The sequence below is a fragment of the Heterodontus francisci genome, chromosome 43 (genome assembly GCF_036365525.1).
Source record: "Heterodontus francisci isolate sHetFra1 chromosome 43, sHetFra1.hap1, whole genome shotgun sequence".
In the NCBI taxonomy this organism is placed as follows: Eukaryota; Metazoa; Chordata; class Chondrichthyes; order Heterodontiformes; family Heterodontidae; genus Heterodontus; species Heterodontus francisci.
Genome location: NC_090413.1, coordinates 23,625,441 through 23,653,424, shown reverse-complemented (window position 1 = coordinate 23,653,424; position 27,984 = coordinate 23,625,441). Strand labels below are relative to the sequence as shown.

Here is a 27,984-nt window from a genome sequence, read left to right as displayed (position 1 = left end):
GATGGGACTTTAGGGTAAAGATATTTCCCAAAGACAGCCCAGAGGTTCCAAAAGACATTGCTTTATTATAATTCCAAATTCTCACAGAAATTCAGCAGTAAATATTTTCACAAGCCCTGGGCTCTGTATACAAATGTTGAGCTCGCAGCTCTGAAACTCCAATGTGCTGCAACATGAAACAGGTGGTCATAAAAGATAAATTCATGATTTCCTACACAGCGATTTCCTGATTTCAATCGTTTTATTAGACAACAGTAACCAGGCAGCACCCCAGAGGAAGGAAAGTGTGTGTGTGGGGGGGGGGGGGGGGGGGGGGGGTTGTTCGTCCAGTTGTAAGAAACAAAGTTGAGAATTCATTCTCAGCCTACTCCTGCCTCCCAGTTACTGAGGCACTGACCAAAGGTGAGGGGCAAGTCTTCAGTTAGTCTTCTTGGGGGAATCACATAGGACTTCTCTGAGAGCATCTTTTTAAAAAAAAACAAATTAAGTTCGACAACAAACTCTGTGATAGTGCAATACCACAGTTCCGGTAACCTAGTCAAATAAGTAGCAATGCACAAGGCAAACAGCTCAACCCAAACTAGAAAAGGCAAACTTTGGATACTGACAAGGAATAGGTCCTTAGTGAATGGTCCAGGATTCAACATCTGCATGAAACATTCAGTGAAGGATTAATGTGGCTTCCTACATGCATAGACTGTACCACTGCTTGTTGTTGACCTGCATTACCCAATGCACTGCATCTTGGAAATGATTCTCTCTCTCTTTCTCCCTCCATCAATTTTACAGCATTTCATTTTTTTCGCCTTCTGCAAAGCAACTGAATTTCACACCATGTTTTGCATTTTCTCTGCAGAGATGGGGGAGAAAATGGGATGCTTATAGGTTCACAAGAGAGACAAGCTTCCTTTCAGTGAAGAAGCGGTGTGGCTGAACCTTCGGGTCTTCGGTCTTCCTTTGAAAGTAGGACAGCACTGAAGGTGTGTCCTTTTTGTTGCCATCCTCATCGTCATCCCTACAAAAATAAAGCAAGTTAAAAAGATGTACTTCTGAAAGTGCAGTAGCTGGGACTGCAGCTGGCAGCAGAATCCCAGGAAAACTAATTCAGAGTTCTTGCTTCTGATCACAATGTTGGAAAGTTCCGAGGGCAGGGTCGGGCTTAAGCAACACTTGGATGAAGTGGGACATTAATTGCCGGCCTTTCAAATCAGGCAAAGGCTGAAGATGGGATAAAAAAAATTCTTTGGTCTGCAGTCATTGTGGCACAGAAGACAGCCATTCGGCCCATCAGGTCCATGCCAGCTCTCTGTAGAGCAATCCAGTCAGTCCCACTCCCCTGCTCTCTCCCCGCAGCCCTGCAAGTTTATTTCCCTCAAGTGCCCATCCAATTTCCTTTGGAAATCATTCATCATCTCCGCTTCCACCACCCTCAAGGGCAGCGAGTTCCAGGTCATTACCACTCGCTGTGCAAAAGTTCTTCCTCACATCCTCCCTGCATCTCTTGCCCAAAATCTTACATCTATGTCCCCTAGTCCTTGTACAATCAGCTAATGGGCAGCTTTTCTTTGTCTACCTTATCTAAACCTGTCATATTCTTGTACACCTCTATCAAATCTTCCCTCAAACTCTTTTGCTCCAAGAACAACCCCAGCTTCTACAACCTAACCTTGTAGCTAAAATCCCTCACCAAGGGAACCATTCAGGTAAATCTCCTCTACCCTTCTCAAGGACCCTCACATCTTTCCTAAAGTGCGGTGACCACAACTGGATGCAGTAGTCCAGTTGGGCCTATCCAGAGCTTTATAAAGGTTCAGCATAACTTCCCTGCTTTTGTACTCAATGCCTCTATTTATGAAGCCCAAGATCTCATATGCTTTGCTAACTACTCTCTCAATATGTCCTGCCACCTTCAAAGATTTGTGCACATGAATCCCCAGGTCCCTCTGTTCCTGTATGCTCTTTAGAACTGTGCCATTAAATCTATATTGCCTCTCCCTATCCTTTCTGTCAAAATGAATAACCTCACACTTCTCCGCATTAAATTCCATCAGCCACTTGTCTGCCCATTCTGCTAACCTATTAATGTCCTGTTGCAGCCGACTGGTATCATCCTCACTGTTTGCCACACCTTCAAGTCTGGCATCATCAACAAATTTTGACATTTTACTCTCTATTCCAATATCCAAGTCATTCATATGTGAAATTAGTTTGAACAATCTCAATTCAGTTCCCAGATGACATGAGCTGTAACACAAAGCTGTCACTAATCTAGAATTAATTTGCAATCTGACTAAGAAGCCACAGGATGGTGCTGGAAATGGAAAACATGTTACACTAGAAAAGTAAGGGGGCATCACCTGACACTGGGGCTGAGGCATATTAACTCTGTGTCTGGCAATGCTAAATCTGACCTGGAGCTGCTGGATGCCAATAATGGATACCTGAAGTGGAACGAGCTCCACTCCTCAGCACTAACATCCCTCACCATGATCTTGTGTTGCAGGATGCTGAAGACCTACCAATGTGATGATACCAGCAGGTATGTGCCCCTCCAGGAACAAGGAGCGAGGGAATAATTTTTGTGAATAATTTTAACAGAATTATGCCACATAGACTTTTTTTAAAATGAAAACAAAGGCACTACAAGAAGTCAAGCGAAACAACATCTTGTTGATTTTAAGTTGGATTTGTCCATGTCTGAACATTTGATGCCACTTGGCACTTTGTCAGCAGCAATCTGTCTTTCACAATCACGCAAAGCAAAGCATGCAGCACAAGCCCCTAAACCCAGAGGGAAAAAAAACTGCTGGACTGCAGAGTTGAAAAGGACAATGCACCACCTAGCTCCAACTAAATGGAAAAATAAGGAGATGGAGTGTGGAGAAATCAATAACAATATAGAAGCTAATACAAGACCAGAAAAGAAAGGACACCTAATATTTCATGAGTGGAAATAGTGTGCACCTGGGGTCTTTTCACAATTGAAATAGGAAGAGGGCAAATAATACTGTCCATTCCTGCATCACCACCTGACCAGTATCACAGCTCTATTTGGCAAACAAGGGAGAATTTAGAGAAAGCACAACATACATCATACTGGAGTTCGAGTTATTTGCTTTAATACTTTTGTTTGTGGATCCAAAGTTTTGAATTGTGTCCAAACCATCTTTGAATTTCACATTTTTATGAACTGCCTTAACACAGCTCATCAGTGTATGCACTATATTGCATTTAAAGAAACGTCTAAACAGATATGAGTATGACACTGTGGTAGCCACAGGACAATTGTGGAGCCTCTGTTTACTAAAAGGAAATACAGATTTCAAGTCATCGTCTGTAATCTTGCATGTCTTAGATCCATGAACTAATGCCGTAATACTTCACTAAGTCTGTCACTAAAGAAATAGCTTGCATTCATATAGCACCTTTCATGACCTCAAAACGTCCCAAAGAGCTTCATCATCAGTGAAATACTTTTGAAATGCAGTCACTAATGTAATGTTGGGAAATGTGGCAAACAAATTGCGTTCAGCTTGATTCCATAAATAGCAATGACAGGATAATCTGTTTTAGTGGTGCTGGCTGATTGATAAATATTGATCAGGACAGTAGGAGAACTCCACTTTGAATAGTGGCACTGGATCTTTTACATCAGCCTCAGAGGGTAGATTGGGACTGCATTTAACATCTCATTTGAAAGATGGCAGCACCCACAGTGTTGTGCTCCCTCAATACCACACTGAAGTGTCAGCATGATTACATGCTCAATTCTTATGAGTGACTCAAAGATGAAAATGCTATCTAAACCAAGATTGATATCTAATTTGGATTAAGAATCAAAAAAAATGCATACTTTAGGTGGGAACATGATCTGGGAAGTAGTTGATGAATTTTAATCCTGCAGTATGCCCCAAATACTGGAGTGGGTGCCTCTGCCCTCATCTTCCACCATCCTTGCCCTCAATTCAAGGCCCCCTGCTTTTTGTGGTATATATTAATAATTTGGATGTAAACATAGGGGACATGATCAAGAAGTTTGCAGACAACACAAAAATTGGCTGTGTGGTTGACAGAGAGGAGGATAGCTGGAGACTGCAGGAAGATATCAATGGACTGGTCAGGTGGGCAGAAAAGTGACAAATGGAATTCAACCCGGAGAAGTGTGAGGTGATGCATTTGGGGAGATCAAACAAGACAAAGGAATACACCATTAATGGGAAAATACTGAGAAGTGTAGAGCAAGTGAGGGAGTTTGGAGTGACTGTCTACAGATCCATGAAGTTAGCAGGACAGGTCGATAAGATGGTTAAGAAGGCATATGGAATCCTTTCCTTTATTAGCCAAGGTAGAGAATATAAGGGCAGGGAGGTTATGCTGGAACTGTATAAATCAATAGTTAGGCCACAACTTGAGTAGTGTGCGCAGTTCTAGTCACCTTATTACAGAAGGGATGTAATTACATTGGAGAGGGTACAGAGGAGATTTACAAACATGTTGCCAGGACTGGAAAAATGCAGCTATGAGGAAAGATTGGATCGGCTGGGTTTGTTCTCCTTGGAACAGAGAAGGCTGAGGGGAGATTTGATTGAAATGTACAAAATTGTGAGGGGCCTGGATACAGTGGATATGAAGGGCCTATTTACATTTACCGAGAGGTCAGTGACTGGGGTGCATAGAATCAAAGTGATTGGTAGAAAGATTAGAAGGGCGATGAGGAAACATTTTTTCACCCAGAAGGTGGTACATGGAGTACATGGTGATAGGGGTCTGGAACTCACTGCCCGAAAGGATAAAAGAGGCAGAAACCCTCAACTCATTTAAAAGGTGTCTGGATATGCACCTCAAGTGCCGTAACCTGCAGGGCTAAGGACCAAATGCTGGAAAGTGGGATTAGGCTGGGTGGCTCTTTTAACGGCCAGCGTAGTCACGATGAGCCAAATGGCCTCTTTCTGTGCCGTAAACTTTCTATGATTCTATAATTCTATGAATTCAAAAATTTAACTGTACTCGATGTTAAGTTTTATTTTTCCATACGAACATACGAATTAGGAGCTGGAGTAGGCCACTCGACCCCTCAAGCCTGCTATGCCATTCAATAAAATCATGGCTGATCTGATTGTAATCAATTCCACATTCCCGCCTACCCCCGATAACCTTTCACCAGCTTGTTTATCAAGAATCTATCTACCTCTGCCTTAAAAATAGTTAAAGACTCTGCTTCCACTGCCTTTTGAGGAAGAGAGTTCCAAAGATTCATGATCCTCTGACAGAGAAGATTGCTCCTCATCTCTGTCTTAAATGGGCGACCCCGTATTTTTAAACAGTGACCTCTAGTTCTAGATTCTCCCACAAGGGGAAACATCCTTTCCATATCCACCCTGTCAAAACCCCTCAAAATCTTATATGTTTCAATCAAGTCGCCTCTTACTCTTCTAAACTCCAGCGGATACAAGCCTAGCCTGTCCAACCTTTTCTCATAAGACAACCCACCCACTCCCGGTATGAGTCTAGCAAACCTTCTCTGAACTGCTTCCAATGCATTTATATCGTTCCTTAAATAAGGAGACCAATACTTTACACAGTTTTCCAGATGTGGTCTCACCAATGCCCTGCATAACTTATTACTTTTATACTCAATTTCCCTTGCAATGAACGACTAATTTCGATCATGACAAATAGTTGATGTCGAGTTTTAACTGTAATCATCAACATTGTAGGTAGGTGTTCATTTTCAAAAAGCCCAATATTGCACAACTCAATCTGCATTATTAAATTTATGTACAGCATAGATTTTCAAACTGATGAGGTTATCAGATTTACTGGCAGGTTACTGCTGCTCCTATATACCAGATTAAAATGTAATAGCTACGTTTCTATTTGTGCAGCTGACCTTTTTTTTGTTAAAATTAGAACAGGGATGCATAGACTGTGCCAATATTTGCTCAGGGGTCTCATATTGAAATCATTCCAAATATGTATAGGTATGTAAACCATCTGTACCGAGGAATTGAAGGGCGGCGCAGTGGTTAGCACTGTAGCCTCACAGCTCCAGCGACCCGGGTTCAATTCTGGGGACTGCCTGTGTGGAGTTTGCAAGTTCTCCCTGTGTCTGCGTGGGTTTTCTCCGGGTGCTCCGGTTTCCTCCCACAAGCCAAAAGACTTGCAGGTTGATAGGTAAATTGGCCATTATAAATTGCCCCTAGTATAGGTAGGTGGTAGGGAAATATAGGGACGGGTGGGGAAGTGGTAGGAATATGGGATTAGTGTAGGATTAGCATAAATGGGTGGTTGATGGTTGGCACAGACTCGGTGGGCCGAAGGGCCTGTTTCAGTGCTGTATCTCTAAACTAAACTAAACACCATATTGGAGAATATGGAGGATTGTAATGAGGATTGTGAAAGACAGCAAGAGTAGTTTTCTAAGCTAGCAGCACTGGCTGATAAGTGGCATATGCAGTTTAGTGCAGAAAAGTGAAATTACATATTTTGAATGCAATGAAAAGGGAAAGGAAATGTATCTTAAATGGCAAGATTATAAGGGCGCATAGAGTAGGGGGAGCTTGCTGTGCACATAAAGAGGTGATTAGAATAGGACTTAATATGCAAGTCTTAGTTAGGCTACAGTTGGAGTACTGTGCACATTTTTAGGCACTCCAGATTCGAAGGATATAAAAACAATGGAAAGATTCAACAGACTATTACCAAGAATCAGAAGTTACAGTTATGAAGATGACATTGAGAAGATGGAGCTTCCCATTGTTGCGCACCCCTACGTGACCACTAGTGATGAGATATGCAAGTGACTTCCAAGAGTATGGCAAGTGATAAACTATTTCCACTGTCGGTAAGACAGTGACAAGAGTGCACAAATTTAAGATAAGAATAAAATGGGAGACTGGAAAACTCCTTTACACAGAGGATGGTTAGAATGTAAAGCTTGCTGCCCAAAGCATTATTGAAGCAGAGTTCACAAATTCTTTTAAAAGGGCGTTAAAATTGTTCTTGCGAAATATTGAAGAGTATATAGAGAGAAAGACGACTGGGATTAAACTAATAGGTCAAGTGGAGATGTATGTGGGCACAGACCTGATGGGCTAAATAGTCTGTTTTTGAACAGTAATGAGTATAAACATAAGGTAGAGCCATTTTTCCCTTTCCCCACTAGACCCTAGAAGGTTAGGGGTGGCCATAATGATCAACATGTGCAGTGAAATACTGGACAGGGCAAGGGAGGCTAAACTCTACAATCATTTAAGAAACAGCTGCCTGCTGCACTTAGGGAGGATTACTGGATTTCATTTTGTTACAGAAATGTTGCTGCATGGGTTGCACTAAACAAGGCTTCAATTTCTTTTCACATTACAAACAAGAGTCACCACTGCAAGTGAAAAATATGAAAGGTGACAGCACCTTCCTCTTCTGAAAGTTCACTCCTGCTAGGCAAAAACACACTGCCAGTTAGGAGCTGGGAAAGGGGACACAAAATAATAAATAAAATCAATGCGAATTACTTAGTAACTCCATCAGCCAGAGGGTTTCATTTAATGCAGAGCAAAGTAATGTTGTGAGAACAGCTCATCTATCAGTCTGCTGGCAGAAGGAATTGACTGGTCAATCACACAAACTTCTGCTTCTGGATAGTTCCAGGGAGCTCAACCCCATTGAAAAAAAAAGGTTTAATGCTTAGATATTGCCTACAAATTAAATTCCCTTCTCCAGTGACTTAGAGCACATTTTGTTGAAAAGCACATCTTGCAACATTCCTCCCTCCCCATGCCTTCTTCCCTTTATGTAACGCATTGAGTATCATCACAGTTAACTGCATTAAATTCAAGCAAAATCTGCAGAAGCTGGAAATCTGAACTAAAAACAGAAAAGGCTGAAAATACTCAGCAGGTCAGGCAGCATCTATTGAGAGAGAAACAGCATTAATGTTTCTAGTCTGACGAAACAGCATCGACCTGAAACGTTAACGCTTTCTTTCTCTTTCTAAAATTCATGAAAAAAAAAGCAATTCCACATCTTACAAATTCTACACTGTCTCTCTTACAAAGATTTATATATCCCAGTTTATCGGTTGCATTTGATATCATAATGATCATTATGTGGCACACTGCTCAACTGTACGGTTCCTGAGCATCCAGAGCAACAGAGCCATCTGCTGAAATTCTGGAATCATTGCACAGTATGGTACAGTGAGAATTTTCATTACACAAACATTATCATCTCCCTTAATGACTTTGTGAGCAAATGCAATGCTGTAGCACAAAGACCAGGTCTGTTCCCAATTAGCTGATATCAGCCAAAGCAACATCTGGGATACCATGACCAGCCTTGGCACTTCTGGGCTAGAGTGGAAGGGAGGGTAATCATCCATGGTTCTCATCCCTGATTTCCACTGAGTGACCCTTACTAGAAAGTATGGGTGTAAACATCAGATGAGAACAGTATTTAGCTCAGCTGTGAAGCTTTTCAAAACAAATAGCCTGCTGAAAACTACTGTCCAAAGTTGCATATGGCAACAGGCCACTTGGATGAGGAGCTGAAGGGTGGATAGTGCCTGCAGAACTATATCCTAGCAAAAGTCTGAATTTACAGGGCAGGAAGAATGGAAAGAAAATTGACCACAAAATTAGTAATATTCACTACCTTTACTTCTAGTGAAATGACTGTCATTACATATTAGACACATTAACTCATAGATGCTACAATTGGCCTCTGTTTCTGGGCTAAAAAGGAAAGCCAAAATTCCCCCTCAGAAAGGCTATCCAGTGAGCTTCTGTTAGAAAATACATAACTGCATGACCAGGTGTGAACAGAATTCAATATGGCGGTGATGCAGCTCAACATTAAGAATGGCCCTTTATGGAGCCATGTTCTGGCAAGAGACAGCATATTCAGGTGACAGGAAAAGGGAAAACGTCAACTTCTAATAAGGGTTACCAACAGCAAAACATATTTTACCGATGATAAGATCACGGCGCAGGAGACAAGACTGTCTCCTTAAATTGAACTCTGAAATTTGTGGGCTAGCTAATCATGTCATTTGTTACATACCAGTGAACAGGTACTGCCCGACTATCCAGGATCGTCTGGGCTGTGCTCCAACTAAAGCGCACAAACTGCGGAAACCCAAAAACAGGGTCTACCTGATTCTCCAGCCAGTCCTTTGTTTTAGGGTCTGCAAGGAAAGAAAAATGCAAAAAGAAACAATTAAATCCTCAAAAACACAGCAACTCCTCACTAGCGCAATCCAACATAAATCCCCATTATGTAAGGACGTTGACCAATGCAGCGATAGTTAATGCTGCTCGACGGCAGCACTTTAAAGATAGTCAGCATTCCAGCTGATGTCCAGTACTGTGGCCTAAACTCCAGTTGCACTGTGGAGGCGTATGTTTCTGTGCTGTAATACTCTATGACTATGACTCTATGACTTACTCCATTTGCCCCAAGTTTAATGTTTAAATGTGTGTCAGGTAGTCCATCGCATCATCTGCACAGTAACGTAACCTGGGAGGTGGATGGAGAGGAACTGCAAATGCTAAAACATATTACAAGGGAATCAGCAAAAAAAAACTAATCTTATAAACCACAAGATCAAATCTCCAGATGGTTTGCATCAGGAAAACTCAGCAATTAAATTAACCCACCAGTTATTTGTTGTTGCAGGTTAGATTTGAATAAATTAGCTATTTTAATTAAACTACTGTTTAAGAACAAGCATTCAAATTCTCTGAAAATCCTTTAACAGGTAGCCTGTGGCCGCAGCTGTGGCCGGGTAGGCTGGGGAGGGGGGCCTCAAAAGGCATCTGGAGTAATGGCGCCACCTCCAGCTAGTTGGTGTGCTCCCCAAGCCTCTGGGAACCTGCAGACCCACTGGAAAATTCCAGTCAGCCTCTGATAATTGCCCTTAATTGGCATTCCGCCCCCGATCTGGCCTCCAGAAAAACAGCTTGGAGATGGGACAGTGCTGACAAACCGGCACGTTGGTCAGTGGTGCAAAATTATATGTCCGCCCGCCTCCGTTTCTGTCCACTTTAGCTCATGAAAATCCTGTCCTAAATCTCAGCCCGCTTTACATGTACTGTGAATTAACATTTGGGGTCATTTTCTTACTGTTCTGGTATAAACTTGTATCAGCCATCGCTAATATCTCAAGCATTCATGTGGCCTTTTTCAAAAGTGGATCAGAACAACATAGCAGCAGGATTTAAAAACCATCAGGGTCAGTGCTTCAAAAGGAGATCATTCTAGAGGGGCGAATGGGGCACAGGAAGAGCGGCACCAGATGCCTTTAATCACCTCCACAACCTCAAAATATACAAAATAATAAATTGTAAAGACAAAATAACCCCAGGTTATTACTTCAAATTACTCCAAGAAAATAGGGCCAGATGCTGTAAATGGATGTCAATGAAAAGTAAATAGGGAACAAATGCATCAGGGAAAACAACATTACTCAGAGTGACGCTTGTGAAAAGTTTGAGTAAAATGCAATGTATGTTCAGCCACTTTCCATTCCTTCCCTTGGAAGATCCTGTAGAAACTGTCTAAATCTTGCCAGCAAGAAGGCAATTAGCTCCCACTATTCCTGTACTGCACCTACTATATGACCTTTCAGCTGCTGTTGATTCTTACCATTCGGGTATCCAGAACCATAATCCAGGCTTATGTCGCCTAGATCTTCAACAAATTTCCATGATTGAACAGCATGGTCTCTTGCAACCTGAAGACAGGACACAAATTAAGGGACTGGGTGAACTTCACTCATCAACTCTTGAAGGACTGCAGTTAAATTCCAATATTATATTCAAGAATAAAACAATGTTTGCACTAGTTAATAAGGGTAATTAATGGCAAACCATAGCATAAATAAATTATGTCTGAATTCCATTTCTCCCCTGAATATTTCAGTATTTTTAAATTACTCACAGATTTGATTTTTATCATGAAATAATAGTGCTGTACACTTGACATTTCCACATTTGTTTTGGAGTGAAAGACATTAGAACCAATAGTGGTTTCATTTAATGCCAGAAACTACAAAGATCAAGCATTACATTCAAATTATATTCACTTTTAAATTTAGATCTTGAGTTCAACCTATTACCGCCACCCTAAAGCCACAGCTTTCCAGTCAGTGTTCTAGGCCCAACCATCTTCAGCTGCTTCATCAATGACCTTCCTTCAATCATAAGGTCGGAAGTGGGGATGTTCGCTGGTGATTGCACAATGTTCAGCACCATTCGCGACTCCTCAGATACTGAAGCAGTCAGTGTAGAAATGCAGCAAGACTTGGACAATATCCAAGCTTGGGCTGATAAGTGGCAAGTAACATTCGCGCCACACAAGTGCCAGGCAATGACCATCTCCAACAAGAGAGAATCTAACCATCTCCGCTTGACATTCAGCGGCATTACCATTGCTGAATTCCCCACTATCAACATCCTAGGGGCTACCATTGACCAGAAATTGAACTGGAGTAGCCATATAAATACCGTGGCTACAAGAGCAGGACAGAGGCTAGGAATCCTGAGGCGAGTAACTCACCTCCTGACTCCCCAAAGCCTGTCCACCATCTACAAGGCACAAGTCAGGAGTGTGATGGAATACTCTCCACTTGCCTGGATGGGTGCAGCTCCAACAACACTCAAGAAGCTCGACACCATCCAGGACAAAGCAGCCCGCTTGATTGGCACCCCATCTACAAACATTCACTCCCTCCACCATCGACGCACAGTGGCAGCAGTGTGTACCATCTACAAGATGCACTGCAGCAATGCACCAAGGCTCCTTAGACAGCACCTTCCAAACCCGCGACCGCTACCAACTAGAAGGACAAGGGCAGCAAATACATGGGAACACCACCACCTGCACGTTCCCCTCCAAGTCACACACCATCCTGACTTGCAGCTATATCGCCGTTCCTTCACTGTCGCTGGGTCAAAATCCTGGAACTCCCTTCCTAACAGCACTGTGGGTATACCTACCCCAAATGGACTGCAGCGGTTCAGGAAGGCAGCTCACCACCACCTTCTCAAGGGCAATTAGGGATGGGCAATAAATGCTGGCCTGGCCAGTGTCGCCCACATCCCATGAATGAATTTTAAAAAAGCCTTTCCCACGCAACAGGAAGATGCAATGTGTTACACTAGGAACCTAAGCTACGCTCATTATGGAGGTCAGCTGTCAAGTGGAGAGAATTTTTCAAATTAAAACACACCAATGACACTTCTATATATATATTGCAGCAACATTCTGCAACAGATCATACAAAGGATGTATTTGACCAGTTATTTCAGACTGCTGCATCACAAGTGCCTGAATAATGCCATCTATTGATAAAGTCAATTATTGCAGCTCCCAAGCAAAGTCTAAGATCTGTTGATTGGTCTGATGAAAAGCAGAAAGCTAACACCGTGTTGAACTAGTTATATCTATCACATCTATGAATACATTATGAATACAAGTAATCCATCAAATGAGGTATGGTCCAACAGACATGGATCTGTCAACAACCTATTTGTCCTTTGACACAACCTATTGATAGTTCATATCAATTTCAAGTAAAGTAACTCTCGACTTATTCCTTGCACCATGTTCCACGTGGGCAAGTGCAGCAGAGTACAACTGCCCACCATAACCTTGCTCCTCATGTTATGCCTAGGACAGTGGGGCAAAATGGGCTCGTTAGCATACAAAACTCCTGCTAATGGGGAGGTGACAGCAGCTGGGTTAGCGTGCATTAATATAATTATCCCCAAAATATTCTTTTCTAAACTACACTGTGTGAAGTGTGCAATTTATACTTTTTTTAAAAATTTAAGAAAAAATCTGGAGTTCATTTTTAAAAGCATACTGGAGATACAAAAAGGTTTTCACGGAGGAGCACAAAATGGCTACTTTAAGACAGTGTGAAGATGAAAGAGCATGGAGTTGCCCAGTAACTTAGCATGATGTAGTACCAACATGCTGAATGCAGGACATGAGTTGCCCCAAAATACTCTTCATGATTTCTTGATTTCAGCTGGGATACCATGGTTTCAAATGTATTGTCAGGATGTGGGCATTGCAAGGCTGGCATTTATTGCCCATCCCTGGTTGCCTTTGTGAAAGAGATGACAGGCCCTCTTCTTGAACTGCTGCAGGCCATGTAGAGAAGGTGCTCCTACAACTGGAAGGGGAAATATAACACACTCCTAACAGCAACACTCACTTTAGCACAGATACTGGCTGCACTGACTATTGGGAATAAGGAATCAGCCTTGGATCGGACTGTGACTTCCAGCTCTGGGAAACGTTCCTTCAGCTTTGCCTCATACTTCTCAGCAGGTCCCACTGTGTCTACGTAAACCTAAGGATAAGGAGAGGTTCAGCTATTAATGCAGCAATATAAGTATCAAGGTTCGTTACAGTCTACCTACTTAATAGGAACACTAACATTGGAATTAGTGTGCAAACGATTCTTCCACATGTGGGACTGGAACTGTGCCTTTTAAAAGACCAGAAGCAGTTGCTTAAAAATATAATTTGAAAACATGCAACTCAGTCAAGTTTGTGAATGCACTGTGCAAGGAAACACAGATGTGACCTACAATCTACAACTCTGTATGTGTGAATAGCGAAATTGTCTTTTAAATTAATTTTCATTTGCTGTAAAACAATTTTACAGAAGCCGGAAATGAGTGGTACATTAATGGATTTCAGATAAAAGCAAGGGGGTTAATTTATTATTGATATACTTTAAGGGCATTTAAGTGGACATTGGATAGACACATGGATGAAAATGGAATAGTGTAGGTCAGATGGTTTCACAGGTCGGTGCAACATCGAGGGCCGAAGGGCCTGTACTGCGCTGTAATGTTCTAAATGACAAAATAATGATTCAATTCCAGCCATTAATGAAAATTCTCCAGGCTAATCATTCACATTGATTCACAGTTGAATTAATTCTTCAATGAAACTCTATGACCCAGATGTGTGCTAGAAGCTAACAGTGAAAAGTGGCCCAGGCTCTTACATTAAAAAGTCAGAGGATTACTAAGTTGGTGTGCTCAGACCTTCAGCCGGTCAAACTGTTCTCAGAGCAGCCACTATGACTAGCATCATGTTGCGTTAGGTGTGTACAAGATACAGTAGACACATTAAAGAAGTTTTAAAAATATATATGTATTAAAAAACCCTTAGAATACTGTCACGCAGTTGGAAAAAAATAACAGCAACGTTGCCATGGTAAAACACCAAGATATTTCACCACTTTTATACAGAGGAGAGCAATTATCCAATTAGAGACTTGTGTGGGTGCTACAAATTCAGTTCTGTAACAAGATAAAACTTAAAACAAATAAATTTACACTGGATGTGCTTAAATCTTAGATATTGCCAAGATTAAAACACCAGAAGCAGAGTCACAACAGCCAATGTGGCAGTATAGTTTTCGGAACAGGATATTGCAAGAAATGAGTCAAAGGAGTCTGCCCAAAACTTCCCCTTGATGCACCAACAGTCTGCAAACAGCAATAATGAGAATCAGATTATCAAGCCATCGCTATCTTTGACATCTATTATAGTAATCATTCTTGTCAGTCAATAAGATTTTCCTTATTAAAGATTTCTTGTGTGTGCCATGTAAGTTGTGCTCAATGTACTACTTTCTCAATCCCTCTCTCTTTAGTGACCTGACCTATTACTACTTAGTATCCATTTTTTAAACTGAAGTATTTTGGGTTGCTTTACTATGGTAAAGGCATTGCATAAATGCAAATGTTTAAATGTGCAATTTTTGTCCTTTTTGATTGATGAACAAAAGTAGAAAGTAACCATGACAGCAAGCAACCCAATCGCATAATTTTTTTTTTTTTAAGAGATACAGCACTGAAACAGGCCCTTCGGCCCACCGAGTCTGTGCCGACCATCAACCACCCACTTATACTAATCCTACCCTAATTCCATATTCCTACCACATCCCCACCTGTTCCTATATTTCCCTACCACCTACCTATACTAGGGGCAATTTATAATGGCCAATTTACCTATCACCCTGCAAGTCTTTGGCATGTGGGAGGAAACCGGAGCACCCGGAGGAAACCCACGCAGACACAGGGAGAACTTGCAAACTCCACACAGGCAGTACCCAGATTTGAACCCAGGTCGCTGGAGCTGTTAGGCTGCGGTGCTAACCACTGCGCCACTGTGCCGCCCTAATGCCAAAATAAATCTACCCAACCACATTACAGGCACTATGTAACCCTATAATGAGTGACATCACATAAAATTCACAGTTTCAGCCGCAAGCTTTGCTCAAACAAGTTTTACCTCCTCTTTGCAAGCATCATGTCGCAGCTCTCCATCCTTCTGACGAAAGGTTATTGACCTGAAATGTTAACACGCTAACGGTTTCTCTCTCCACAGATGCTGCCTGGCCTGCTAAGTATTTCCAGCATCCCAGACGCAAAGTATTGCCTTTCTCATACCCAACATGAAGAATAAAACAATTGTAGAAATTTGCAGTATATGAAGTATTAAATTCATTCTTCAGAATGTGCTCCACCTACTTTCTCCTTCGGTTTATGCAGTATATTATTATAACTCTGCAAGAGCCACACTCTACCAGAATCATATGCGCATTACCTAAAGCAATGTACAAAGATAAACAATACCTCAATTCACCAGCCATTAAATGGAATAAAATCTAAATGATTAGACAAAGGCCAGGCCAATTAATTTCATTTTCTGCTGATTTTTTTTTTTATGGACTTTACATGTATTTTAAAAATGCCATCTGCAATAGGCAAAAATTGGAGTATTGGGATCCCAAGAGCAGAAGATATCAGAGAAAGACCACAGTATCCCAACGAATGGCTAAACCTGAACATCACTGATAGGGGAGAAGGCAGCACATACAGGAGACTTGAGCAGCAAGTCAACATTTTTACGAGAACAAAATTGCAAAAAAGGAGCAGCAAGATCATTATTAGTGATGGGAAAGATCTGAACAGGCAGTCACAAACAGAAACAGATTTATCTTCTTCAGCTGAGTATCGGCAGAAGATTTTTCCTACTCACCTCTTTCACTTGAACACCACTGTCCAAAGCGTACTGGATGAGTCCGATGGCAGCATCATGAGACAACGCATTCAGGTTGTATTTGGTTCTGATTTGGGAACAAGGAATGCGTCAAACATGGTCAGCAATTGGTGGCTTCAACCTCAGAGCTGGCTCAACATGTGGAAGAATTTTGTCTTCCTTTGTAACTACAAAAGGGGAAAACTGTCCCCAATGCATTAAACTTGCTATAGCAAACAAAGGAAGTTTTCTTTATTTTTTAATTCAACAGCAATGTGAAGAGCAAATCATTAAAATTAAATTCACAAAATGGCTCTGAACAATCTGTCGGATTGCTCCTAACGGATATCTGTGGAACTTTCCATGTTGTTGTACTTGTTTTTTTGAGGAGCTGATGAAAGGTGAACAACTCTTACAAAAAGATAGCAGGGTTTCAAATGACTCAAGTGGCCTGATTTTCCTTCCGGGGTTGGGAAACCGTTTACGGGTCCCAATCCCATCCTGGGGTGGGGGGATAAGCAGTCACAGCCTCCAATTTTCATGGAGGCGGGCTACTAATTGGCCGGAGAGTGGGTTTGGTGTCAATTAGAAGCTGCTGGAGCGAGACTGTGAAAGCGTGGGCCCGATTTAAACACACCACTGCATCCAATACAGCAACTGTGGTTTGAACCAAGGAATGGATGCAGCAATGATGGGAGAGGAAAGGCAGAGGACAGGCACCCAGGGCAGGGTTGCCCCTCATTTCATCAATGCCAACCTGGTAGTTCTCTTTGAGGCAGTAAAGGAGAGGAGGGAGGTCCTCTTTCCGGATGGTGGCAGGAGCGGGCAACCCTCCCAAAATAAGTAGAGGTATGAATTGAGGTTGTTGAGAGCGTTAGCAGACCAAGTGTGGTCAGGAGGAAGTGGGTCCAGTGCCGGAAAACGTTCAATGACTTTATTCCCTCTGGCAAGGTGAGTCCAACTCTGGCCTCGGGGTATTCAACCTCCAGCAGACACTCCAGCTGAGGAGCCTGAGGGCACATGCTGCTCCTGAACATGGGAAGAATGTGTGCCCAGGGTACCTACTAACCACTCAGCAAGGCTCAGAGCCAGAGCACTGTTGAGGACTTTCCAGCAACGACACATGCAGCTTCCTATGTCAATAAGCTGTTGGCATAGGCCATAAAGGTCAGCAGTGCCTTATCACAGCCATGGATGAGGTAGCCATGGAGGTCGCCAGGTTGGCTCCCTCAGGAGCAAGTCAGGGAAGGCGAGATGGGCATTCCTGATGAAGACATAATGCAATCTGTAGATGATGGGGTTGGAGTGCACTGATCCCCATCCAAAAGCATGCCAAAGTCTCAAATGCATTGGGAAGCCTCAGCACTGCATAGACTTCTGCTCTCCAAGGACAGTTTGCATGATGTCTTCTTTTGTCTCCTGCAGGTTTTGACATGGAGGGGGAAGGACAGAGTCCTGTGGCAACACCGGGGCAAGCACTAGAAGCAGAGACATCAAAGCAAGCACCGTCACATCTTACAAGCACAGACTCACTCACACTCACATTGATGATTTGACAGGGTGAAACTGGGTGAAGAGCACGTCACAAGTGTGCAGGTGGAGGTGAGAGAGGCAGAAGCAACTGTTGGCAGTCCCCCTTTAAAGATGGAGGAGTCACAGCCATGCTCAGATGGGCACAGATGCAGGGTCTCAGGAGTCACAAGAAAGGAGGCTCTACTTAGACCAGCAGCAACAGATGTGTTCCCACATGTCGGAGTTCCCTGAGACAGTGCGGGGTCATGGTCTGAGAATGGAGAAGTCCATTCTCCACATATGCGTCACCATGGCTCAGGGCTTTGAGAGAGTAGCCAACTTCACGGAGAGCCATATGCAGCAGCACTCAAGCGGATGCAGGAGAAGTGCACTGTCATGCACAGAATGCATGCCACACACTAACACTGGCCGGTCAGTGGCGCTGGTGGCACAGAGATGCATGGAGTGGATGCCAGTAGGACCCCAGCTAGTGCTCCCTCCAGCTATGCAGAGCACCATCCAAGGGCTGAGGCAGTCACTGAGGAGGATGAGGGTGCCACCCCTCATGGTGCGCCATCACCACCATCAGCCTCCTCGGCCTCTGTCTGAGGGACCAACCATGCAGCAGGGCCCAGAGACAGAGACTGCCCCTGCGTTGATGCCAGTGTACTAGCCTCTGGAGGTTCCCCCACTGGTACCTCTAATATGAGGACAACAGCAATGTGCATCTCCCACAAGCAGTGACAAGCGAGCAGCTGCCTCCACTAATGCCACAAGGGGAGCATCGTATAGATGTGACCAAAAGGGCACTGAGTGGTTCACTGGGGTTTATTTCACCTATAAATGTGCACTTTTTCCCTTATTCAACAGTGTAAATGCAGACACATGACGCCAAATGTGCAAGCTTCAATTCTTTAATGGAAACATTGGAAAAGAGGAAAGAGGCACTGAAGGGAAGCAAGAGGCCTTGAAGGGGGACAGTGAAACCTATGGACAGGCATGGCTCATTCATTGACGATAAAAGTTGACCCAGTCCAGGCTGTGTCTTCAATGGATGTGCTCTCACAGGCAGCTCAAAGTGAGTTCCTGACCAAGCCATTCTCCTGGGTTCGAAGGGCTCAGCTGAAATGTGCCTGGATCAGATGATCCCGGACATTGACAGCATCCTGACACGATCCATGAGTCCTGCACCGGTCCCGGCCACCTCCCTGTGCAGCCGGGGCACCTCTGTGTTCGGAATCTTCCTCCTCCTCTAATGAGCTGTGTCGTTCCAGGGCCTCACCCTATTCAAGGTCCACAACTTTCTGAAGTGCCATGTTATGGAAAGTGCAGTAGACCACCACAGTGTGTGAAACCCTTGCAGCAGCATACTGCAGGGTGCCACACGGCTGGTCCAGGCACCTGAACTGCATCTTTAGAAGCCCCATGGCCTGCTCGATGGTGGTTCTCGTGAGCAGATGGCTTTGGCTGTAGCACCTCTGTGGCTCTGTCGCGGGGTCTCAGACAGGGCGAGTAGCCATCTCTTCAAGGAAAACCCCCCAGAATCCATCCACTTAGTTTGAGGGTGGAATTGCTGTCGTCGCAGACCATTTGAACATGGAGGGTGTGGAAGCCCTTCCTGTTGATGAATCTCACTGGGCAGTCAGTCGATACCTTGATGACCACATGGGTGCACTCAATGATGTCCTGCACCAGGGGGGATTCCAGCGATGGTGGAGAAAACTATTGCCCTTTGTGCCTGCAAGGCCCATCGGTCTGGAATTGAACCTACTGTCCAGCTCTTGCAAATAGGGCATCATTGACTTGTGAGATGCAACGGTGTGCAGCCATTTGCGAAACACAACCAAGGTCCACTGCGACCCTTGGAAGGAGCCAGAGGTGTAGAAGTTCAATGATAGTGACTTTAACAGCTATTGACAGGGCATGGCAAGCAGTGCTGCAAGGTGTGACGTCTTCCACAACAAGGGCACAAATCTCAGTGACCAGCTGCCTGGATACGCAGTCTCCTGCGGCACTGGTTCTCCAACATGTCCAGATAGCTCCATCTTTGGCGATAGATCCTATACTGAGGGTACGGCCTCCATTACCTGCCTGCCCCTCCTCCCTCCTCATACCTGGGGCTCTGCCTCTCTTGCTGAGGATGTTGCTCCTCATCGCCACTAGACCCAAAATCTGAGTTGCGCTCCCAATGCCAGCTATTGCCTTTCGTGCGCTCAGCTGGGCTCTCTATAATATTCAGAAGCCTTGCCCCCTTCTTTATACCCCTGCGATACCAGGAAGGTGACGAACCCTGCACTGCCCAAGTGCGTACAGACCACTCTCCCCTCAACCTGTGCACACCTGATGGCACCTTTGTGTCAATGGCTGCGTGCCCCTCTCAGCCATGACTCTCTTTTATGGGCCCACCTAAGTGATGGTGAAGTCATGACTGGCTTCTCACTGTGTTGCTGCCTCCATGCACCTGGTCTGCCCCGACCTAGTGTGCAACCCGTGAACCCCCACCTAAATCCCAAACTGGCCCTCAATGAGCTCGTTAACCATTTTAATGGTCTCACTGCAGAGTCGGGCAGGTCATCAGGGTCCGCCTCCCCATCCCAATGAAACTCGCCGGTGGCAGGAATGGCAATGGCGCTTGCCTGCCTCCGTTCCAGTCCTCAGCGGGACCTAAAAATGCTGTCTGAGGTTTTTGTGCTGAAACTGGAAAGTGCACTCTCTATTCTTTTAGATTTCAAAGTGAATAAACTGCCATTTCATTTCTTTCCCACATTTACTACTGATATTGATACAAAGGAAGATTTTTCTTCACAAGAATAGTGCCCAGATTTCCACTACATCAATTATAACTAGGTATATGAAAAGATATGCATGTAGCACCAAAGCATTATGCCACTTAGGACATGAAATCGCACCCACAGACGTCTATACAGCAACAATGCACAGGCCTGTGGGAAGCTGTTAAAACACTAAAGAGAAGAAAGGAGGATAAGAAAATAAGAGGGTGTATGCACTCCAGAATGAAGTGATTTGTGCATCTTACTAATCCAAGTTGAGACATACCTACAGTGTGGTTCACCCCAGCTTAGATCTGATGTGAAACATTGCACTCCTTGTTTGGGCTGTCCACTTGCACTGTTCCAAAAAAATGTGATTGCCATCATGGTAGCAGCAGAAGTATTGATACACCATAAAGTTCCTAATGATTTGCAGTAAGACTGCCAGATTCAGATGATTATTTTATTAGTCTCCTGCTGGGCATGAAAGGCTCTGTATTGTGATGACAATTTAAGAATATGCATTAGCAACTGAAACCTGATCATTAAAGCACACCAAGGAAAAATTATTAAATGGCCATCTGAATCCCAGCTAAAAGCCAACAACTCCAAGGAGGGAGGCAAATCCTAACGGCAGAATTGTCACGTGGTTGCAAATATGAATTAAGGTTGAATCTCAATTAATCATTAATAAATCTGGACTGTTAACGAGAACAGGATGTGACATTTAATTTCATCTACTGGAGGTGGTTTTGGAGGGGGAGAGTGGGAAGAGAGAGGTTCAACACCTTCAGTGACAAGTTCTACAAATTATAACTTTCCTACAATACCCTCAGTACCAGTCTACATGGCAAACTGGCATCATCAGCCCCTTACAACATCTGCACAAGGTCAGTTGCCTTCATCTTATTCCTGGTGTGATGTACCTCAATGCATCCCCTCCACTAAGTTAATATGCTGAGAAATACCTTTGTTGCATAGTGTTTGAGATTACATTGGGTGAAAGGACTTGCAGGGCCCAACCAATAAAATCTTCTGCTTCATTTAGTTTAGCAAACAGTTTCTCTCTCTCTTTTTCCGTCAGTGTCTTGGAATCTGAAAGAAAGAACAGAAAGGGAAATTAAATTAACCTAATGGCATTTGCATTTAATCTGACAGCTAGAATATACCCATCATGCGATATGGGCAACAAAAAAAAAATTGAAACCAAATGCAACGTAGACTTGCGGCACAGTAGACCATCAGCCCACTAAACGCTGGGCAAACACAGGGCATGCTTGCACAGTTATGTTCCGTTGTTGGCTGGGTCACTTGTGTGTGGCATTGCCCAGAGGGTAACAGTGAAACCAAGGTAAAGGGCATAGAGTACAGGACACCACAAAAGGTTGAAAAGACAAGAAGGGGTTAATCAGAAAATGGCAATCAGGTGGCTCCTTACCTGGGTTTTAAAAGCCTGGAGATTATAAAAGGAATGGAACAGTGATATTCTGGGACAGAATCAATTAGAGTAAAAGATGGTGTGAAGAATCTTGATTTCACAAGAACACAAGAAATAAAAGCAGGAGTAGACCATATGGGCCATCCAGCCTGTTCCGCCATTCAGTACGATCATGGCTGATCTTAGGCTTCAACTCCACTTTCCCGCCTGCTCGACATATTCCTGGATTCCCTGACAGATCAAAAATCTGTCTAGCCCAGCCTTAAATGGAGCATCCACAACCTTCAACACAGCGAGGCAGATATATGCATCCTAAGAGATACAACAGCCTCAACAGATATTTCACTTTATCTCAGAGGTCCAGTTCAGGACCAAAAAACTTAATTTTGGGGAAGTTAAAAAGCCCCACGAGTTTGATCTCAGCTCCATTCCCAATCTAAACCACACCGAGCAAGCAGCCAAGATCATGGTATTGTTCTGGGGAAGAGAAAGAAAATCAGAATCATAAAACCAGCACTTCCTGCCAGTTTGACACAGGAGCTTTTTGGAAACAGCACAAACATCACTTCTTGGTAAGAAAAGCATGAAGGTCACGTGGACCTGAAGACAACGATAACTTAGAGGGGAAAAATTTTAAAAATAGTTATTGACTCTTACATTTTTCCATCCCTGGCACATGTTTAACGTTGTTAAACTTCTGGTGCTGCTTCTATAGAACTTTTGTAAACAGCAATTTGCCACCGATACCAAATAACATACATTTGATGTAAAATTCACAACAGAGACGATAGATTAGTTTCCGCCATCATCAGAACTTTGCTGAATAATCAGAAGCACCATTACAAAAAGCTGCAGTGTCCTGCAGCCAGGCGTGAGCAGCGAAGTCTCTCATATTAATACCATGATAAAGAGCAAAGCTCATATCACTGAATACTTGTTTGTCATTTCTGTATTTGGGTTTTGGCGCCATTCAGTAGTTTGATTGTATTATCAGGAGCATTTTGACTTTTTAAAAAAAAGTTTTGACTTCCATACCTGCAACCTTGAGCTCCTCAAGCTGCTGTTGTTTAGAAAGCAGGCAATAACAAATTCCGTACACCATTGGCCCTGAGAACATGTAAAATAATAAGCGTTAGCACAACAATCCCGGACACTTAACACAGGTGAAGAAGTCAGTGTGTGATTCAGGACATGTAGGAACATATAAATTACTAAGTTGGAGTGCATTACATGGCACTGAGAGATTCAAATGACAATAGTCATTTGGGAGAGCATAGCTCAAGTGGCTTCTGTGCATCACTGAACCAAGATTCACGATTTAAGATTTTAGAAACACTGGACAGAACTGGTTCCTGCTTGTCTGCTGTTTTTTAAAAAAAACACACAACAAATACTTTTAGTAAAGTTATTTAAAACTCTTAATCAGTTTTACATACACAGTCACTTGGGAAAGCAGTTTGATACAAGTCTTCTACCAAGAAGATTCCCACAGATCAAAACACAGCACAGCATAGTAAGTGACCACCATTTCTGGAATACAACGGACGGCTTTAAACAGGTGCTTCATCTTGTTCTGGAAGACCAGTGTCTACTTTGACTCCAGTTCAACTCAGAGATTGCCTTGTACTCATCTGTGTCTCAGGTACATTTGTATTACAAACCACAGGCAGTATAAGGACTGTTAAATTACTCTAAACCCTTTGGATTGCCACAAGTTTCAAAGGAACGGAGGTGGAGCCGTCACAGAATTGCAGACGTGGGATTTCTACCAATAGTAATCTGTCAATTAATGTTTTTGAGTGGAGCAATGCTAAAGCTCACTCTTTTAAAGTAATTTCCTCCTTTTTCAAGAAAGTTTACAGCACAAAAAGAGGCCACTTGGCCCATTGTGTCTGCGCCGGCTGAAAAACGAGCCACCCACTTTAATATCACCTTCCAGCATTTGGTCCATAGCCCTGCAGGTTACGGCACTTGAGGTGCATATCCAGACATCTTTTAAATGAGTTGAGAGTTTCTGTCCCTATTGTCCTTTCAGGCAGTGAGCTCCAGACCCCCACAACCCTCTGGGTGAAAAAGTTTTTCCTCCTCTCCCCTTTAATCTTTCTACCAATCACTTGAAATCTATGCCCCCTAGTCACTGACCTCTCCACTAATGTAAATAGGCCCTTCACCTCCACTCCATTCAGGTCCCTCACAATTTTGTACATTTCAATCAGATCTCCCCTCAGCCTTCTCTGTTCCAAGGAGAACAACCCAAGCTTATCCAATCTTTCCTCATAGCTGCATTTTTCCAGTCCTGGCAACATCCTCGTAAATCTCCTGTGTAGCCTCTCTTGTGCAATTACATCCCTTCTGTAATGAGGTGACCAGAACTGCACACATACTCAAGTTGTGGCCTACCCAATGATTTATACAGTTCCAGCTTAACCTCTCTGCTATGTTATAGCTCGGCTAATAAAACAAAGGATTCCATATGCCTTTTTAATCACCTTATCAACCTGTCCTGCTACCTTCAGGGGTCTGTGGTCATTCACTCCAAGATTCCTCACTTCCTCTACACCTCTCAGTATTTTCCCATTTATTGTGTATTCCTTTGCCTTGTATGACCTCCCCAAATGCATCACCTTACACATCTCCAGGTTGAATTCTATTTGCCACTTTTCTGCCCACCTGACCAGTCCATCGCTATCTTCCTGCAGCCTACAGCTATCCTCCTCTCTGTCACCCACACGACCAATTTTTGTGTCGTCTGCAAACTTCTTGATCATTCCCCCTATGTTTACATCCAAATCGTTAATATACACCACAAAAAGCAGGGACGCAGTACTGAGTCCTACGGAATGCCACTGGAAACAGCCCTCCAGTCGCAAAAACACCCATTAACAATTACCCTTTGTTTCCTGCCACTAAGTCAATTTTGTACCCACCTTGCTGCATTTCCCTGGATCCCATGGGATTTTATTTTTTTTAACCAGTATGCCAAGTGAGACCTTGTCAAAAGCCTTGCTAAAATCCATGTAGACCACATCAACTGCACTACCCTCATCTATCTTCCTGTTACTTCTTCAAAATATTTGATCAAGTTCGTCAGACAAGATCTTCACTTAAATCCAATTTTTGTATAACCATGTCTCCCCACAATATTGAACATTACAAAGTGGTGTGCCACCTGTTGCTAGGCCTTTGCTGTCTTGCTCGGAAAGTGACTGCTAGATGTGGGAATGGTTTTCCTTCCTTTCCTCCCTACCGGTATGAATCATAGAACACAACAGGCCATTTGCCCCATCATGCCTGTGCCGGCAATCCATCTAATTCATCCCACTTCCCTGCTCTATTCCTGTTACCCTAAAAATATTGCTTTTTCAAGTATTTATCCCATTCCCTTTTGAACATCTCTGCTGAATCTGCTTCCACCACCCTATCAGGCAGCGCATTCCGGATCATAACAACTCACTGCGTAAAAACATTTCTCCTCATCTCCACTCTGATTCTTTTACCAATTATCTTAAATCTGTGTCCTCTGGTTACTAATCCACCTGCCAGTGGAAACAGGTTAGTCTTATTTACTCAGTCAAGACCTCACATACGACACTATTTTAGATTTTGCAACCAGCCTTATTCCATTTAAAATAGATTAGTTGGCCCAGGCATTATAACACCACCAATGAAAGACTGTGAGATGCTGCCCTACAATGACAAGACAGAGGAGCTCAGTTTCTAACAATGTTGACGAGTTTTTAAAATTTAGGGTGCAACTTTCTTTTTCTTCTATAAAAAGGGTGAGCACAAAAAGGGCTCTGCTTAGATCTTCCCTCCTTTGTTAACAATCTTTTTCTTATTGATATTTTGAATATTTTTGGTGCATCAGCTGCAGCGTTGACCAGGAACAGTTAGTGTACCTGAGTGGTGAGGGAAGCTGAACACCAGCAGTAAGATAATTAACTCCAGAGTGCATCCGTTGCACTGTGTAACTCAGCAATCACACCAGTCAACAATGACTACAGAACTTCCATCATAAAAACAAGTGATTCAAAAAGAGCCCAATGGTGTTATTGATATTATAAATTACCACTAGCCTCTTGTCTGTGCATTTTCATTTGGCAGTGAAAAAACTACTCGCTGCAAAATAACAGGCAAACATTTCCACTTCATCAGCAGAGTGCAAAACTGGAACTATCTTTTCAATGTTGTTAGCAACCATCAGAAGAGAATGTTCCATCACTCCAGAAATCAGTTGTTCTTACGGCCTGAACTATGCTGCCAAATTAGCTTCCTATTTTTGGCCTGTAGCTGGTAGATTTGGAGAGGTTTCCTAGACACATTTTGAATGCTGTATTTACTGGATGAATTGACATTCTATGTGCAGGTTAAAAACTAGTTTGATAACTTTCCAGCGTATTTTTAAATAATGTATTCATCAATCATTGGTTCTAAATATTACAAAGCTGTTTTACTAAATACCACACTCTTCTATTAAGAACCTCTTCCATTTTCATTTAGAGGGAATGGAGTTGGGAGGAGGGAGAGGCAGTGTTGAGGAGAAGGGGAGGGTTGGAGGTGGAAGGAGGGGTGGGACTGGAAGAAAGAGGGGGAAGTGTTGGAAGGGGGCAGTGTCAGGGGAGGAGGAATGGAGGGGCAGTGTTGGGAGTACAGGGAGGGGTGGAGGCAACTGGTTTGAGCAGAAGCAAAGGTGAGTTGGGAAGGTGGGAGGAGGAGGGAGGTGCGGGGTCAATGGAGAGAGGGAAGGAAGGGCTGGGATTTGGAGAGGGGGCGGTGCTGAGGCGAAGTGGTGGTGTGGTTTGGCAGCAGGTTGGGAAAAGTGGGTGGGGTTAATGGAGGCGCAATTTGGGGAGGGGAGGAGCTGTGAGCACTCTATGGGGACCAAGTTGGCAGGTGGGAGTGGGTGTGGTTTAGGGAGAGTGGTCGGGCTGGGGTTTCAGGGAGGGGCTATGAGCCCACCTTGCTTGGGTGGCAATGGGAGGGGTTGGGTTTGGGGAAGGTTGGTGCTATGAGCACCCTTGGAGAGCATCTCACTCCTGTGGCAGGTGGGGAGTGGCCGAGGTATGGAGAGGGGGCAGAGCTATGACCACTGACTTGCTCAGGTGGGGGTGGGAGTTGTGGGGAAGTGAGTGGGGTTTGGGAGAGAAGGGCAGAGCAATGAGCATCATCCTGCTCAAGTGTGGGGTGGGGTCTGTGGAGAGGGGCTGACGATGAGCACTGCCTTGCTCAGGCGGGACAGTGACAGGGTTCGGCGAGAAGGGGCAGAGCTATGAGCACACCTTGGTGGGTTTTGAGGGAGAGGGTCTGGGTTTGGAGAGAAGGGGCTGGATATGAGCACTCCCTTGCTCAGGTGGGAAGGGGCGGGGTTTGGGAGAGAAGGCGGGTTTGAGTACCGCCTTGCTCAGGTGCAAGGGGCGGGGTTTGGGGAGAGGGGGCGGGATTATGAGTACCACAAGGTGAGCAGGGCGCAGCATGGAGGGCAGGATTTGGGATAAGGGGCGTGATTTGGGGAGAAGGCGGGTTTGAGTACCGCCTTGCTCAGGTGCAAGGGGTGGGGTTTGGGGAGAGGAGGCGGGATTATGAGTATCAACTTGATAAGGTGGTGGGGGCAGAGCCTGGAGAGGGGCGGGGTTTGGCGAGAGAGGGGCGGGGTTATGAGTATCACCTTGAGAAGAGGGGAGGAGTTTGGAGAGGGGCGGGGTTATGACCACATGCTTGTCTGCAATGCCTCTGCCCCTACCATTGCTGCCGTTAGTGTGCGGGATCTGGGGCCTTCAGTTACTCACCCAGCACCGGCCCCCGACCCGCCTCGTCGATGCCCAGGCAGCAATCCTCAGTCCGGCAGGCGGTGGGAACGGCCGACACCAGCCGGCAACTGCTGCTGCTGTCCCGCTCAAACTCACTCAGATCCATAGTTTACCTCATATATCTATTAAAATAAATAAAAAATAACTCAGGTTTTTAAAAAATGACCCTTGAGCTTTTAAATGTTACAATCAGCGAAGCTCGAGACCAACCGCCAGAAAATCTTTCCCGCGCTCAGCGATGACCTACCCTCTGACCTTTGACCGGATCCTGACGACCATATCTCTCAATTTTTTTTTAATTCATGGTCTGCACTGTTAAAACAAGCACAACACTGAAACTTTACAGCCGGATTTTATTTAGATTGGAATATAATTTAAAATTAATGTT

At 43.9% G+C, this 27,984-nt stretch overlaps 1 protein-coding gene across 1 annotated transcript; it reads right to left on the bottom strand.

Moving 5' to 3' along the window:
* Window positions 1-45: 45 nt before the first annotated feature.
* Window positions 46-27,846, bottom strand: rnaseh2a (ribonuclease H2, subunit A). Its single transcript, XM_068020815.1, has 9 exons — window positions 27,807-27,846; window positions 27,576-27,718; window positions 22,825-22,896; window positions 21,320-21,446; window positions 16,069-16,156; window positions 13,220-13,357; window positions 10,642-10,729; window positions 9,058-9,181; window positions 46-1,015 (listed from the first exon to the last, which is right to left on the bottom strand). The coding sequence occupies exons 2-9, from the start codon at window positions 27,700-27,702 to the stop codon at window positions 880-882; spliced, it is 900 nt and encodes a 299-aa protein (XP_067876916.1). The 5' UTR covers window positions 27,703-27,718; window positions 27,807-27,846; the 3' UTR covers window positions 46-879.
* Window positions 27,847-27,984: the final 138 nt, after the last annotated feature.

What these genes read in the sequence shown, in the direction of transcription:
- rnaseh2a (XM_068020815.1), bottom strand. Translation starts at nt 27,702, where the DNA reads ATGGATCTGAGTGAGTTTGAGCGGGACAGCAGCAGCAGTTGCCGGCTG. An exon ending in TGAGGAGCTCAAGGTTGCAG is followed by an intron (nt 21,447 to 22,824) that starts GTATGGAAGTCA and finishes TCTTTCTTTCAG; the next exon opens with ATTCCAAGACACTGACGGAA. An exon ending in TCAAACACTATGCAACAAAG is followed by an intron (nt 16,157 to 21,319) that starts GTATTTCTCAGC and finishes TTCCCAAATCAG; the next exon opens with AACCAAATACAACCTGAATG.